This window comes from Mytilus californianus, unplaced genomic scaffold, assembly GCF_021869535.1.
Source record: "Mytilus californianus isolate M0D057914Y unplaced genomic scaffold, xbMytCali1.0.p SCAF_8, whole genome shotgun sequence".
Classification (NCBI taxonomy): Eukaryota; Metazoa; Mollusca; class Bivalvia; order Mytilida; family Mytilidae; genus Mytilus; species Mytilus californianus.
In genome coordinates this window covers 86,023,546-86,042,026 of record NW_026262734.1, presented here as the reverse complement: position 1 = coordinate 86,042,026, position 18,481 = coordinate 86,023,546, and the positions used below count along the sequence as shown (strand labels likewise).

Here is an 18,481-nt window from a genome sequence, read left to right as displayed (position 1 = left end):
TATAAAATGCTTTTGAACATTAAAAAAAAAAATATCTAGAGAAGATTATTTTGAAATAAACCTAAATTCTATTCTATAAAAATTCGAGGAGACTACAATATATACAGTTGTTAATATAAAACATGCACATTAATTAAGATTATGCAAATTTAGGGTAAAGAACCTGGGGAAAATCAATTTAAAACATATTGTAATTAAAAGCAGTGACCTCTTAAGCTATAAATCAAAACAACCTTATTATGGAAGTATCAATCTTATGTCAATTTGTTAATTTAACATGTAGTCACGATCAATCATGAATTAAGAAGGGGTTTCATTCTTATAAAAGATTTGTGATAATTTAATTCAATGCATTATTACATTACAAGCAGACGATCTACCAGCAGACGATCTAGCAGCAGACGATGAAGTTTAGTTACCTACTAGTCATCGTGGTTTTCGCCATAGTGGCGATAGAGGCTGTTCCACCGCGGAAAGGTTAGTCAGATATATTAGATATATATTTGAAGTAGTTTTACGTTTTTATTGTTTCCTGTATATTCATCGACTTCATCCTGCTTTTTTTATGCAGTTATTCTAAGGATTTTCTACCCCAGGAAAAGATGACGTAAGCTATATTTGACAAAACTGTTCGGAATTTTGGGTCCTCAGTGTTCTTTAACTTCGTACTTTATCTGGCTTGTGTTTTTTTTTTTATCCGAGCGTCATTGATAATCTTAGTATCTTTGATGAATTTATTTGAAGTACTTTAATTTGGCATTGTTTCCTGTATATTCATCGACTTCATCCTGCTTTTTTATTCAGTTAGTTGCTCTATTCCGCTAAATCCATATCCGTTAATTAAATAGCGAAAAAGTCTGGTCATTCTTTTTTTTTTTTGCAGACATGCAATGGAAGTAAATAAACAAAATTTGTTTACTTTTTTGTGCTCCCTACACGATTTTTAGGTTTAGTGATACTTATCACTTGCAAAAGATCTCCGCGAGAACTGATAACTCAGAAATATAAAACCCTTATATATATAGTGCCACGCTCTTTTATACATTTAGAACCCTTGAAACAACTCTTTGAGGGGTCCGTAGGTGGCCTGTTGCAAGGCTAAATTTCTTCCCCTATCAAATATACCTCAACCTTCCGTGGCAGTCAAAATTTCCCCACCCGGACGGCCTATATTACAGAACTTGCCTATTGTATGTATTGTAAATTTGTTCTCGTCCTGAACATGCATGAAATATTTGCCACTGGACGTTAAGCAACCAAAAATCAATCTTTACTTTATAACACGTACACATTAATACCGTTTCAATATATCACCATTTACTGAAATTAAATACGGAATACTATTGAAATGTATTTTTATATGAAAGATATAGAGGAATTTTCAAATGATAGCAATGAAACACTTTTGACCTCTGACTGTACAAATTAAACAGTATAAACACGAAATTTGTAAAACAATTCATAAGAGTTTTATGGAGTATCTGAATTTGTGAGAAAAAATGTTGGAACATCTTTATACGAACTCTTAAATTTAGTATTGCAAAGCTTATTCGTTATATGGGAATCGTAAATTCATAAACGGGCTAACTAATAGACGGGAGAGTGCATAAAGATAACGACAAAATGCTATGTTACAAAATTTTTGAAATTGTTTAAAATTTAGGAATATATTTCCATCATGCAAAGCTCTAATTCCTTGTTTTGGCTATACTTTTTGTCCTTTGTGGCTTATAAGCTCATCATTTTTGTAAGTAAATTTAGAATTTTCAAATAGTTTGGCCTCGAGCATCACTGCAGAGACATTTATTGTCGACATGCGCATCTGATGCAGTAAAATGTGTACCGTTAATGATATTAGACTTCATTTGTTATGAGTATCCATAATTTTTTATTATGAAGTTTGAAAATCCACTATGACGAATTAAATCTTCAAAATGACAAATTATAATCTTCAAAATAACGTATAGTCATATAATTACTATACAATTAAAATAAATTGGAAGATTTACATTTCTTGTACAAGGTTCTTCCGGCACTGTTCAAACTTAACGAACGAAATGACAGCCTAATGAAGTTTTAACACATTTGAATTTTATTCTCGTCATGTGAAATCTATATCCGAATTAATAAATCATTTGTATTATATGTTGATAACCTTCAAATGAACTTGATATTATTAACGTATAAAGAATATCATGCATTATTTTAACGTTATTTGAATAATGCATTCACTTTAATGGTTGGATATTACCTTACTGGTGTCGCGTAAGCGGTGCGGTTGAATAGATATTTGCGACTAAACAATAAAAAAATGAACGTATACCATTGTCTTTAAATACATAAGCTGTTGTTTCTCATGCTTATGCAACAGATTTCAAACCATCAATTCAGTCCCTAAAATGTATAGCTTATTCCAATCTAAATGAACGTTTATAAAATTTTAATAAAACTTTATTTAACTTTCAGTTAGATTTTTCTCGGTTGTATTCGTGTAATTTATGGTTCGGTTTTTGAACACAATACTATTTTAAGGTAGCTATTAAATTCGTATACCTGTCTAAAATTTACCTTCTTAGAGTTTATCTTAATAAATAAGATGCTTGCATATTGTCCAGTGCCAAATATTACATGAATATACAGGACATCAACACATACGATACATCGATATGGTAGGTCCTGTAAGTAGTAAACTTTAATAGTCACTTGAAACACGATAAAGGGAGAGAACTGTTGCCTTAATAGAACATATTACGTGCATTATACCTTCTAAAGTTAAATAACTCCAATAGAGGTAACAGTATTGCAAGGGTTCTTTAAGTGCATTGAGCTTGGCACTCTTTAAATATAAGGTAGAAAGTTTTATATTTTCATTTCAATCGGACGTCTTTGTTTTTTGGCAGAAAATCTGACACACTTTATGAGGGGTTTAATTGAAAGACATGAGATGTTTTACCCAAGTTAATCATTGGAGTGTTGAAATTTTTTTTTTTTAAAGAAAATCAATGTGCTTTACAAACATTACGACATAATAATTTAATGTAAGCCTTCACTGACATTTTGATTTATTATATCTAAGGACGAGATACAAACTTTAATTGTCACTTAAAACACGATAAAAGGAGAGAACTGTTGCCTTAAGAGAACATATTACGTGCATTATACCTTCTAAAGTTAAATAACTCAAATAGAGGTAACAGTATTGCAAGGGTTCTTTAAGTGCATTGAGCTTGGCACTCTTTAAATATAAGGTAGAAAGTTTTATATTTTCATTTCAATCGGACGTCTTTGTTTTTTGACAGAAAATCTGACACACTTTATGAGGGGTTTAATTGAAAGACATGAGATGTTATACCCAAGTTAATCATTGGAGTGTTGAAAGTTTTTTTTTAAAGAAAATCAATGTGCTTCACAAACATGACGACATACTAATTTAATGTTAGCCTTCACTGACATTTTGATTTATTATATCTAAGGACGAGATACAAAACCCTAAATGCATACAGTATACTTGTCAATGCACAATTCGCCTGTTCAGAATCTAAAGGACTATGGGTAATCTCATTGTTCGTACACAACTTTCATTGTTAAGTACGTTATAAACCAATCACAACGTTTTGGTGTACGCTTTTGAAAATATTACCCGCAATGCATTAGATATCCTCTCCCTTTGTCACTGGTGGATAGTTGTCTCATTGGCTGGGTTAGGATTAGGGCTACCATACATTGTACCACATCACCTTGTTGTATGCACTAACATAGAGTTCAGCGGTCACAAACATGTTTAATCCCGCCACATTCTGTATGTGCCTGTCCCAAAGTCAAGAGCCTGTAGTTCAGTGGTTGTCGTTGGTTCATGTCGGTCATATTTGTTTTTCGTTAATTGTTTTGTAATAAATTAAGCTGTTAGTTTTCTCAATTGAATTGTTTCATATTTTTTATGTCGGGGCCTTTTATAGTCGAGTATACGGTATATTTGTCATTGTTGAAGGCCTATAATTGCTTACATCCACTTTATTTGCACTTTGGTTGATAGTTGTCTCATTTGCAATCATACCTCATCCCCTTATTTTTATAGGAATTTGAAGGCGTATGATTAAAAATAGATTGCGTTTGGAAAAAAAATCATTTATTTGTTCGTACAAATCAATCGATAAATCGAATAGTGAATTTTTTCATCGAAGGGAGACAATTACGAATTACCTTTGTACCGTATTGGAAGAAGCTTGAATGTGTTAATTATTAGTTATAATTATAAAAAATACGGAATGAAAAAGCAAACAATGGTCATACCCATTTGGCTAAATTGTATAAATATTGTTGACGTTACATAATTTCGTATCATCCTACTTTTCAGAAAAGTGCAATACACGTAGATAAGCAACGGGAAAAAGTGCATGTTTGTTGACGTACATGCCGTGTCTAAACCATATTTTTGTCAGTTTGAGTCGTAAATTTTTCCCCCTTCCCTTTTATATTTCGGAAAATTTATTGTTTAGTAATATATGTAACGTTGAATTAATTTGCTTTAATTTGTTATAGCATGTATGAACCAGCCGCAGTTTGATGATTGTACTGGCGGTGGAGGCTACTATTTTGACGCTATAATGGATGATTGTGTATATGGTTACTGTGCAAAGAACGGCAACAGGTTTGCCACAGAAGACGAATGTGAAATAGCTTGTGAAGGCGAAGAAGAAGAAGAACCCGATAACGATGTACCCGATCATGATGTACCAGATAATGATGTACCAGATAATGATGTACCAGAATACAATCTACCTAATGAATATGGACAAGACTATCGTTATAATGCACACAATGTAAATTATGGCAACAATGTAAACAATGTAAACAGTGGCAACAATGTAAACAATGTAAACAGTGTCAACAATGCAAACAGTGTAAATAATGGCAACAAACGAAACCAAGTCATCAATGGACGAGATGTATATAGCCAAATATACCGTTACTTTTTAAACAATGCCAACAAACGAAACCTTGTCAACAATAGACCCAGTGCATATAGACAAGATTACCATTACAGTGTAAACAATGGCAACAAACAAACTATTGGCAACAAAGGACCTAGTGCATATATAAAAGACAACCGTTACACAACCAATGTTAAAAAACAAACTCTTGGCAACAATAGACCCAGTGTATATAGAAAAGACTTCCGTTACAGAACCAATTCTAACAAACAAAATCTTGGCAACAATGCACCCGTTCAATATAAACAACTCTTCCATTACACTGTAAACAGTGGCAACACACAAAATATTGCCAGTATTGGAGCTGTTGAATATAGAAAAGACAACAGTTACAACGTAAATCTTGGCAACAGACAAAATCTTGGCAACAAACAAAATCTTGGCAAACAAAATCTTGGCAACAAACAAAATCTTGGCAAACTAAATCTTGGCAACAAACAAAATCTTGGCATCAAACAAAATCTTGGCAACAAAGGACCCGTTGATTTTAAACAACTCTTCCGTTACTACTTAAACAAAGGCAACAAACAACACAGTAGTAACACACAACACAGTAGCAACAAACAAAACAGTAGCAACAAACAAAACAGTAGCAACAAACAAAGCAGTAGCAACAAACAAAGCAAGAGCAGAAAACATAAAAAAAGCAGCAAACGAAACAAAGGAAAAAGTAGCAAAAAACAAAACAAAGGCAACAATGTAAACAAAATGTGCATCACTTGCAAATTTTAAAACCATTGAACGTCGATAGTCTTCAACAAACAAACTATACATCAGAAATCAACTGGTCTTGCACAAGATTTATCAGAATTAAATCTTTTTATCTAGAATGTAGTTTGTCGTTTGTTTTTGGTTTTATAGTCTTTAGTATTTTTACAAAACACAATGATTGTTAAATTTATTTTATGTGTTATAGGGATCACCTTCCTAAATAAGAAAAAAAAAACAAATATCGGTTATAAATTAACTGACAAACGACAAACTATAATAACAGTCTGAAGTATTAACACTAGTTCAATCCATTTTAAGTAAAGTTAATTCATTGAGTAATGTAAGATAAAATGAGCTGTACAGGGAATGCAGCCTGTCAGTTGATATGCCAGCCTGCTATGCAGTATGGTTTTGCTCATTGTTGAAGGCCGTACGGTGACATATAGTTGCTAATCTTCTACGTCATTTGGTGTTTGGTGGAGAGTTATCTCAGTGGCAATCATACCACATATTATTTTTATATTAAAATATGACATAAAATATCAGTTTATTTTTTATATACATAGTACTTTGGACCAACAGTGACATCGTTCAACAGCACGCATTGTAGCAAACATTTGTTTAGGGAACAAAGCTGTGGCTAATTTCTAAATAACTAACAAATTAATATTGCTAACAGAAAAGGGCTATTTTAATCACGTGCACCCCCCCCCCCCTTTTCTAAAAAAAAAAAACACAAACAAACGAACGAACAAACAAACAAACAAACAAACAAAAATAAAACCAAACAAACAAAAAACGAAAAAGACATTGTGCATTTAATTGGCTTATCACAACAATTAATATATCACAAAATCAAAACCAGAAAAAAGCCGATAATATGTATGCCTTACATTATTTTCATTTCACAATGCTAGGCAAAAGATTGATATATATCTATATATACAGAAGCGAAGAAATCCAAAACAACCTTTCGAAAGTGTGGTGATAATATTGAAATGCAAAGTATTTTTCAATATGGCGTAGACAAGTTTTCTGTCAATTAACTTTCAATTCATTAAGATTCTTTACATGTGTAACACATAGCACTCCCAACTTTTAATTTATTTCCCTACTTAAAAAAATTGCCTAATTTACAATTTTTAATCTCAAAGTACGAAATGAGGTCATGTTACATCACTTCTTTTGACATGTATATGTCAGTTTATGATACACAATAAATTAAAGTTTCTATAAAACCGCAAAGCAGATACAAGATTCGGCAAACAGTAATGATATTGAAAAGAAGTCATGTAAAAATGAATTATTCATGACAGGCTTTCGATCGTCTTTTCAGAATTGTACAGTTTATTCCCGATGTTAATAATTATAGATATCCATAAAAGATTACCAAAGAAATAGTTTTATACCTTTGACACAACAATGAGTTGTTTGATGATTTAAGTTATCTTTGATTTATTTGTAGATCTTGATTAGCTTATTATATTGCTATGAGTTTATAAGTTTTTCTCTGACTACTAAGTATTTTAGTGTTCAAGATATTAGGGAAAAATTATAACACATAGATGAATTTGTCATTAATGTGCAATAACTCTAATAAGAAGTCGTCTGACAGTTTAGATGTAATTGGATAGCAGGTAAATCTCATAATTCTATATTCTAAATATGTTTTCCCTACGAGATTTTCTCCTTTTAAAGCGGTCAACAAGATGATAAACAAGGACTTAAAATCTGATGTGCTCTTTGCAAGTTAATGAACTCTTAGAACAAATCTTTCCACAAGTGACCTAATGCAAATCTTATTCTATCATACTCATGGCTCGGGAACACAGTTATCGTCCTTTGATTTTTGATGTCTACACATATTATACTGCCACATGTGGAGCAGGATCTGCTTACCTTTCCGGAGCACCTGAGATCACTCCCAGTTTTTGGTGGGGTTCGTGTTGCTCAGTCTTTAGTTTTCTATGTTGTGTTTTGTGTACTATTGTTTGTCTTTTTCTTTTTTAGCCATAGCGTTGTCAGTTTATTTTCGATTTATGAGTTTGAATGTCCCTCTGGTATCTTTCGCCCCTCTTTTATACAAATATAGTCTATAGTGTGGAAGTTTATTACTTGGAAATATTTTTCAAACAACTTCTCAATTTATTTCCTCATGTTTTATGCCCCAAATAGCAAGTAGAAAGATGCAATTACCATGTTAAAAAACTTGGTTCATGAAATTTTATTTAAAGTACTGATTTACTGCCATATAAAGTTTATCTAATATAATCAACAACAGAACTGAAAAACGTTTTCTTATCTACACTTGACATGAAAGTTTTTGCCATTTACTATCTCTCTGCAATATCCTTCTAGTCCATGTTGATGTAGGTAAAGTATAGATTTGGTCCGGTTAAAAAAGATCAGAGATATGATTTCTGAATCTGTCAAACTAAATTCATGACCCTCCTAACATAAAACTGTCCATATTTTGAGTAAGAGCTGATGAAGTTTAATTTCTATAATTTGTAGTTGTTGGGAAAGCGCAGATGGGATTTGTTTTTGAATTTTCATTAAATATTGTCTAAAAGAAATGCATTACGAAATAACTGTGTTCTCAGGCCGAAGAGATGCATTCAGTAAATATAGAATCAGTAATTGGGCAAATTCCATGAAAGGTTAAATGGTGTCAATTTGTCAAACTACATACAGTAAAGGATTTACACTTTTATTTGATAGAATTTCTTTAAAAAATGTCCCATTTTTGCATTATATGATCCAAATAAGCATTTTCAAGCCGTTTAAATTTTGATGCACAAGTGACTTTCTATTTGACAAGTATTCATGTTTTAATGTTTGTAGGCTTTTATCAAATTTCTCTATACATTTGTGAACTCTGAATCTAGAGAAAAGTAGGTTATCAGAACCAGAATCTATGAAACACGAGACGATTATAACTTTGAAATTATAAATTCCCCCCACCTTAGCAGTAATATACCAACTTCACCTGCATATGGGATATACATTTCCCAACTCATTCGGTATTCAAGATTTTGTAGCTCCTACTCAGATTTAATGAAACGTCGCCAGTGTCTGAGCAGAAAGTTGATGAACCAGGGTTATGTCAAAAGAACGTCTCGTCAATTTTCTAAAACAGTTCATCGGAAGGTACCAAGACCTTGTTAATAAATATTCCGTATCAACTTCACAAATAATACTTAATGGTCTTGAAGTATAAATTCTAGGTACTGACGGTGCCTATCATCTTAATTACGTGTAATAGAGTTCCTTTTATTTGTCTTTGTTTATCTTTAACCTATACTGTTTAATCCATTTTTGGTAATTTTGGCGTGGTTCGGAATTTATACCTCCCGTCTTGTTTTATTGTGCTATAGTCAATTTTGTATTCTTGTTTCATTTTTGTTTATGTACTTTGTCTATAGAGTGTCTATATGTCATTTTGTTATACTTTGACAAAAGAGTTATTTTTTTACAGTGATTAATATCATAACACAATGTTGACTGCTGTACCCCAATTTTTGACATTTTTAACGTATCATGTCTGTTTGCTTTGCTCACACATAGTTTATGTTTTTGAGCTTTTGATTTTGCCGTTTGATAAAGGACTTTCCGTTTTGAATTTTCTTTGAAGTTCGGTATTTTTATTTTTATTACTCTTTATCACAGAAAATGTTTGCAAAATGTGTTGTAATTTTGGTCTTGGTCTAACGGTTTGTTTGATGCAGGTGAAATATGAGGAGCTTTGTGCATAAAAGTTACAGTCCATCATAAAGATTTTACTAAATCTGTATAAAAAGCACGAGGTACATATATCACCAGCCCAGTAGTCAGAACTTCTGTGTTGACATTAATTATCATTTATATGGTCAACAATTAAATATATTAACTGTTTACGAAATACTAAATCTATTCCTGGGGCAGAAAATCCTGACAAAACCTTTCGGGATTTTGTGTCCTCAATGCTTTTCAAAGTTATACACACATGTGGAGCAGAATCTGCTTACCAATACGGAGTACCTGAGATCACCCCCAGTTTTTGGTGGGGTTCGTGTTGCTTAGTCTTTAGTTTTCTATGTTGTGTCTTGTGTACTATTATTTGTCTGTTTGTCTTTTTTTAGCCATGGCATTGTCAGTTTATTTTCGATTCATGAGTTTGACTGTCCCTCTGGTACATGTATCTTTCGCCCCTCTTTTATACCTTACTTGGCTTTTTAACTTTTTGGATTTGAGCTAATAATTGATCATTTGTAGACGAAACGCGCGTCTAGCGTACAAAGTTGTAAGCCTGGTATCTTTTATGAATTTTCATTCATACCGGAGCTTCATAGGAAGAATGACAAGGAGCTTAGATTAACTTTTTACTTAACTTTCCGCTATGTAGATGATATCCTCTCACTAAACAATTCGTGAATATGCTAAACGCATCAATCCCATCGAACTTGATATAAAGTATACAACATATACAGCTAAGTCTGCCTAATATCTTGACTTACAACTAGTAATTGACTATGAGGGTCGGATGAAAAGAAAACTTTACGACAACAGAGATGATTTCAGCTTCTAAATGGTGAATTGTCCATTTCTATGAAGCAAAATTCCAACAGTACCTTCATATGGAGCATTAATCTCTCAGTAAATCGGGAAAGCATTTCCTATCTTGATAAATGGTTGTTGCTCACAAGAAAGCTATCAAACCAAGAGTTCTAAGCGGTAAAGTTGAAATCACCCCTTGGATAATATTGCGGACGAGTTGTTTGTCTGCTATGGAACATATGTTTTACATATATGTTCCAATTGTCGTAACTACAATTAATCCCATCATCTTTTCCTCTAAAGTGACCTACCAAATAAGACTTATTATCGGGTTTGTACTGAAATGAGCAACACGACGGGTGCAATATGTTGACCAGGATCTGCTTAATTACTTTTAGTAACCTTCCGAAGTACAGGAGATCATCCCCGGTTTTTTGTGGGTTTCGTGTTCCTCAGTCTTTAGTCTTTTCAAATCGGCAATCCTCGGGTGAATCCGCTACTTTCCTTCTAGATGCAAGGTACGGAATCGGCCGAGTTGTGACGAATGTAGTCTTCTCCTGTTTTGTATACTGTTGTTTTATCTTTTTGTCGTTTTTCATTTTTTACCATGCCGTTGTAAGTTTGTTTTTCGAAAAACGAGTTTGAAAGTCGCATCTATCTTATATCATCAAATAAATCAAATCCCAAAAATGAGGATAAACGTTATCATTTTCAGAGCACAATGACAAACAAGAGATTAATGTATGCAATGCAAAGACAACCAGCACAATCCTTCGAAAGCGTGATTTAAATATTGAAATTATAAATATTTATCAATATGATGTACACAAGTTTTACACTAGTTTACTTTCAATTCATTAAGATTCCTTTAGTAGGAACACTCACAAGATTTAATCTATTTTCCAGCATTATCAATTTCCTCGTTTACAATTAATCAATTAAATTTTAATTTCAAGGTACGGATTAGGTCTTGAGACATCACTTCACTGACATGCATATGTGAGATTATCTGCATATATATATATATATATATATGCAGATTTAGACTTGTTTATATTTTTTCGTTTGGGCTTGTATTATATTTTCCCTCGGGTTTATATGATCCGTTCATCCTATTTCGACTCTTTAAAATTCAAGAGTCTATCCTAAATTGAGGTAAATTATATGGCCTTCCAAATACCGTTTCGATCACTAACATCACTGAAGAGACATTAATTGTCGAAATTTGGATATGGTGTACACATTTTTGCACCTCATGTTTGTGGTATACCATCTTTCCCGCAAGTTTATTGTTTTCTGTTTAGTATTAAATAAATATTAAGATCCATTCTGTTAAATCTTGTGATCAATTTATTTGGCAATCGTCAATGGCAGTCAGCAGGGTTTAAGAACATCAGTTATTCGACCTGTTAGTCAAATGCGTTTTGTTAAAATATACTTTTTCACTCTTTTTGGTCTTTTGGAAATTGTTGTTTTGCTGTATTTAGACCCCTCTACCACGAAATTGTTTTACATGCACACGTATAAAAATTGCGGTTTTTATCCAACGCAATCATAGGTTTGAACGTTGTTTTCAATTTAGACTTGTTTATATTTTTTCGTTTGGGCTTGTATTATATTTTCCCTCGGGTTTATATGATCCGTTCATCCTATTTCGACTCTTTAAAATTCAAGAGTCTATCCTAAATTGAGGTAAATTATATGGCCTACCAAATACCGTTTCGATCCCTAACATCAATGAAGAGACATTAATTGTCGAAATCCGGATATGGTGTACACATTTTTGCACCTCATGTTTGTGGTATACCATCTTTCCCGCAAGTTTATTAGTTTCTGTTTGGTATTAAATTAATATTAAGATCCATTTTGTTAAATCTTGTGTTCAATTCATTTGGCAATCGTCAATGGCAGTCAGCAGGGTTTAAGAACATCAGTTGTTCGACCTGTTAGTCAAATGCGTTTTGTTAAAATATACTTTTTCACTCTTTTTGGTCTTTTGGAAATTGTTGTTTGTGCTGTATTTAGACCCCTCTACCACGAAATTGTTTTACATGCACACGTATAAAACTTGCGGTTTTTATCCAACGCAATCATAGGTTTGAATGTTGTTTTCAATTTAGACTTGTTTATATTTTTTCATTTGGGCTTGTATTATATTTTCCCTCGGGTTTATATGATCCGTTCATCCTATTTCGACTCTTTAAAATTCAAGAGTCTATCCTAAATTGAGGTAAATTATATGGCCTTCTAAATACCGTTTCGATCCCTAACATCACTGAAGAGACATTAATTGTCGAAATCTGGATATGGTGTACAAATTTTTGCACCTCATGTTTGTGGTATACCATCTTTCCCGCAAGTTTATTGTTTTCTGTTTGGTATTAGATTAATATTAAGATCCATTTTGTTAAATTTTGTGATCAATTTATTTGGCAATCGTCAATGGCAGTCAGCAGGGTTTAAGAACATCAGTTGTTCGACCTGTTAGTCAAATGCGTTTTGTTAAAATATACTTTTTCTCCCTTTTTGGTCTTTTGGAAATTGTTGTTTGTGCTTTATTTAGACCCCTCTACCACGAAATTGTTTTACATGCGCACGTATAAAAATTGCGGTTTTTATCCTACGCAATCATAGGTTTGAACGTTGTTTTCAATTTAGACTTGTTTGTATTTTTTCGTTTGGGCTTGTATTATATTTTTCCTCGGGTTTATATGATCCGTTCATCCTATTTCGACTCTTTAAAATTCAAGAGTCTATCCTAAATTGAGGTAAATTATATGGCCTTCCAAATACCGTTTCGATCCCTAACATCACTGAAGAGACATTAATTGTCGAAATCTGGATATGGTGTACACATTTTTGCACCTCATGTTTGTGGTATACAATCTTTCCCGCAAGTTTATTGTTTTCTGTTTGGTATTAGATTAATATTATGATCCATTTTGTTAAATCTTGTGATCAATTTATTTGGCAATCGTCAATGGCAGTCAGCAGGGTTTAAGAACTTCAGTTGTTCGACCTGTTAGTCAAATGCGTTTTGTTAAAATATACTTTTTTACTCTTTTTGGTCTTTTGGAAATTGTTGTTTGTGCTGTATTTAGACCCCTCTACCACGAAATTGTTTTACATGCACACGTATAAAAATTGCGGTTTTTATCCAACGCAATCATAGGTTTGAACGTTGTTTTCAATCTAGATTTGTTTAAATATATATATATATATATATATATATGCTAATGATACAAAATAAGTTTTTAAGTTTATTTCAAACTACGTATACGAAGTGGATTAAAAAACCAACAAAAGTAATAAAAAACGAAATAAAGTATGCAAAACACGAAATAAAGTATGCAAAAAACGAAATAATTCAGGATAGGTTTTTGATCGCCTTTTCAGAATTTTCAATATAAATATATATAACAAAAGATGATCAAAGAGAGATATTTTTGCACAAATTATGATTATTTTTGTTGATCACAAAGGGTTAAGTGGGGAATAAAATCGTTGTCATCCATTGTCTTTTATCATCATAAAAATCAATTATAATGAAGGCCTTTCATTTAGGTAGATAAGGCTAGATATATAAATAAATTACCGGGCTGAAGTACGTTCACTATTCACTTTTCAATTACGTCGGGTCGAAATGGGGGACTTATGTGCTCTCTGTGAGTTAATGAACTCGCGCAGCAACTCTTATCGTGACCTGATACAAATTTTATTTTTTCGATCCAGAATACCTAATTGTCAAGTGCAACTATCTTTCATTCAGAAAAGTGACATAGTAGAAATTTTTGCTTCAACAAAAGCCTGGTCGCGAACCTGGATCTATGGGAATCCAATCAATAGCCTCTCTCCAACATTGTAAAAACCTGTTTTTTTAGATGATTTTGTATTGTTGATCATTTTGCCTGTTTTGCCATAGTTTTTACCAAAATCACTTAATATGTTAAAATCATCATTAAAGGGCAATAACTCCTAAAAGTAATAGAATGACAATTTTGTCTCTATTGACCGGTCTAGTTGATCATTTTCACTTCTTACAGTTTTTCTCTATGTACTATAGATATTTTCCAAAGACGCGAAAAAATCGTCACTAAAGGATAACAAATAAAAGAAATGGATTGACAATTAGGCTTTTTTGACCTATTTAACGGTCTTACTGATAGTTATTGATTTTTAAAATACAAATCTGTCTATTATAGTGTTCAAGATAATTGGCAAAAGGGCCAAAAATTGGTAAACTTCGTAATTTAAGAGCAATATCACCTTTAAAAAGTTTACTAAAGATGCTGACCAATTTGAAAATATTTTCTAGCTTATTATTTTAGCAATTCGACGTGTCATTGATGATAAAAGGCAACAAAACAAAATATTGTAATGAGTCTTTGACAATTTCAGCCAGATTTATCTAATTGTAGATCTTGTCTGATTTTGTTGTTGTAATAAAAGTTTCTTTCTAACAGTTATATCCTGAAAATAATAGGTAAAGATGCATGACGATTTCAGTAATCTTTAACTAATTTGTAGATCTTGTACATATCTTGCTAATCATATCTGCTATTACAAGTTTCTTTTTGACTTTTATAGTTTGCAATATATATATATATATATATGCTGTACCATAAAACTGTATCGATTTATTAATACGTATATCCGAATTTTGTTAGGCATAAACAAACATTCAACATATTGCATTTAAAAGAACAATCTGATATTTTTTTGTGACTTTCTCATTTACAGATGTGTTCTAATAAAACCATTATTCCATAAATTTGTTTTTCAAATTGATAAGTGTAAGTCTAAATTCATTTCACCATCATCTGTTATTATCTATACCAATTGCAAGTTTGTTAAGGGAAAAAATATGATATTTTCAGAAAGGTTTACTCAAGTTAACTTATTATTATAAAAATATGAAGATATGGTATGATTGCCAATGAGACAACTATCCCTCATTATTCAAATGTAAAAGTTGAAAGCAATTATAGGTTACCGTACGTCCTTTAAAAATGAAAACTCAATGTTCGCCCAGCGTACAAAATCTATGAGGAGTTTACGATATATTCGGCTATAAATAGCAAAATGTGAAACAATTCAAACATTAAAACTAAAGGCTTATTTATAACAAGACAATTTACGAATAAAAAATATGACAGACATGAACCAACGACAACCACTGAACTACAGGCTCCCGACTTTGGACAGGCACATAAAGAATGTGGCGTGATTAAACATGTATGTGAGCGCTCCACCCCTATCCTAAGACAATGGTGTAACATAATAAAATGTAGGAACAATAAACAACAGTTTACTGTAATACAAGTGGGAGGTTTAGCTAGCTATAAAACCATGTTTAACCCACCATTTCCTTGGGAAAATGCCTATACCAAGTCAGGAATATGACAGTTGTTGTCCATATGTTCCGTTGGTGCAAAGTTCAACGTTCGGTTTTATCAGTGTTTTTGGACATCACTTTTAATTTACCTTGGTGTGTAGTATTTTGTTTTACATTTTTACCAATCTGTCTTTGTGTAAATTCTGCCAATGCATGCATCACTCAAAGGAGTTGAACAAAATAACTTTCTTCAACTTAGCTTAAGTTAAGACTATGCCCAATACACCAAACACTTATACTACACTAATAAAATGAATTTTTCTGTTCCATTAACGGTTATATACCATTATATTATAATTTCACAACAAAAACAGAAAATTATTTTGTCTTGCAATAATTATATATTGTTTCAAATTTGCCAGGTTTCACTCTTGATTAACATATGTTTAACACATCAAAGATGTCAGGTTACGTCCAGATAAAGCAAAAGGTATAAGTCGAAGGTGTGATCCTAGGGTACAGGGGACGTGCTTGTCATCAAATCTGGCTAAATCCATATGTTAACCTAACATAGAGAAATCATCAACGGTTTAAACAGTAACCATGCAAGTACCTGATCAATTACAGAGAGAACGTTGTTATTTTGAAAAGAAGGTTTCATGTTCTGCTTTTACATGCGGAACACACATTACATGACAATCGACATTTTTCAATTAATATTTACAAATCATTATTGTGAAAATACATTGATGGTACCAGCGGGATTCGAACCCAAAATCTGGGGATCTAAAGGCAGCGCTCTAATCGATTGAGACAAAGAATATCTTCTCTTACTCAACCAGTTAGACTACTTTTAAATACACTTTTTTACAATATAGATCGACCATCTACAATTTGTATAAATAGAAATTGTTATAGGTATTACAGTTGCAATATAATAGTTAAGAGATATTAGCCAGTGAAACAGCTATCAAACGACATAAAAATCATATAAGACATCTATGTCAAGGTATGGTTTTCAATACTTGAAATGTGCCTATACAGAAAGTCAAACTCTAATCAGTTTCTTGTTTACAATTTAAAAATAATGCATTAAAGCCAATACATTATAACTTATAAACATAACCTAAATATCTTATTTCCGTATGCAGATGATGTTTTTTTTTCACTTAAAACTATTTAAACTTAAAAAATTAGATGAGCTTTGAAGTTTCCCTTTTTTAGGACAGAATAAAGCCACAAAAGTTATGTAGACATGTATGTGCAGTGTTGCAAAACATTGATGTGTCAAGAATCGACCTTTTTGGTACAATTACTGTAGTGTAGCAGCTAGGATCAGCCAGTTTAAATCTCCACATTTGAAGGAGTGCAAGTTAAAAAGATCACAATGCAAAAGTTTTTTTTCAGTAACTGAAATACATATTTAATGTGTGTTTTCGTATTTCTGCCCTGGCAATAAGTTTCTAATCGATGCCGTTAAATCAAGTTAAACAACTATATTTTAACCTTGTATTTAGTAACGGACGGGTACGTCCGATTTTTAACGATACGCCAAGGACAACTCTAGCTTTAAAACGACAAGTTAGAACAACCGAACTTTGGGGAACCGTAGAAACCCATGACATATTTAAGGCCGACACATTTCATATAAAAACTATCGTGGGCCGATTGCTAAAATTTGTCGTTAGGCTAATGATGTTATGAAATGAGGTTAAGGCAAATTGAGGTATCAGTAAATTCTAATCGTAATTATATCTTATAAACGCACTTGTTATCACCAATATACTTTATAATAACGTATGCTTATATTTCTTTTTCAAAATCCATTTATTTCAACCGTTTTATTACATTGTCAGGTCTTACAATAAAGCGAAAGCAGTCACGTGACCACTTATCTAAAACGACATCAGTGAAAACCAAAGTGAACACTGCTGGTTGAAGATAACAACTTATAAATCACTGCAGTTACCACGATCCCAATATGGCGGAGGTAGAAATAGGTGAAATCGTTTTCTGCTTATTTCTCCGTGTATACGTGTTGTTTTCAAGGATTATTCAATCGCCAGGTTGATCTGTACGGTTTAGTTATGGCTGTGTTTTCTTAATATCATATATGGCCTCGTAACAAAAAAAAAAGCCATGGAAAATTGAAGAAAGATAATCGTAACGCCACGAAATTTGTTTGATATGATAATCGTAACTGGACTATCAGATAGTCGTAATTTGGGCATGATAATAGCAAGTTGTCAGTGATAAACGTAACTTTATTTGTTGATTGGGACGTCGACTATATCTAAATCTTGCTTGAAAGTTTTATGTTTCACAGGTTAAAATTTACGTTAAATATTGATTGGTATATTATATACTTAAAGAAGAAGATATGTTCCTTAATATAAATGATTTTTCATAACAAAAAAAATCAAACAATCTATAACTGTTTTTGCGTCCCAGTACCAAAGCAACTGGGCTGGTGACACTCTCTAGGACTTACAGATCATTAACAGAGATGTCGACCTGGTGGTAGTTATAAGATTACGGTATCAATGTTCCTGTACTGCAACAGATGCTTTTTTCGACAACTCATAAAGGTATCGGCCCAGTGGTTGTTATAACATTAACGGTACCAATTGTTCTGCTCCAGATGCGCTTTCGACTATTAATGCTGATCGTGAAAAAATGGATGCCTTTTATGACAGGAGATATAAGATTGATTAATTGTTGGTTGCTGAAAGTCAAGTGGCGTATATGTCATGCATGTTCAGGACGAAACAAAATTAACAATAAATATGGCCTATAAAAGGGGCCGTCCGGGATGAAGGTCGGAAAATTTGGACTGCCACTGGAAAATGAGGATTAGTTGGGAAGGGACCTTTTATCCCTGGCAAAAGTTCACCTGTGGACCCCTCAA

The 18,481-nt window shown here is 32.5% G+C and overlaps 1 protein-coding gene across 1 annotated transcript; it reads left to right on the top strand.

Moving 5' to 3' along the window:
* Positions 1 to 340: 340 nt before the first annotated feature.
* Positions 341 to 6,242, top strand: LOC127712990 (putative uncharacterized protein DDB_G0286901). Its single transcript, XM_052219573.1, has 2 exons — positions 341 to 477; positions 4,540 to 6,242. The coding sequence occupies exons 1-2, from the start codon at positions 405 to 407 to the stop codon at positions 5,721 to 5,723; spliced, it is 1,257 nt and encodes a 418-aa protein (XP_052075533.1). The 5' UTR covers positions 341 to 404; the 3' UTR covers positions 5,724 to 6,242.
* The last annotated feature ends 12,239 nt before the right edge of the window (positions 6,243 to 18,481 follow it).

Coding starts and splice junctions, on each gene's coding strand:
- LOC127712990 (XM_052219573.1), top strand. CDS start 405: ATGAAGTTTAGTTACCTACTAGTCATCGTGGTTTTCGCCATAGTGGCG. Junction 478..4,539: donor GGCTGTTCCACCGCGGAAAG/GTTAGTCAGATA, acceptor AATTTGTTATAG/CATGTATGAACCAGCCGCAG.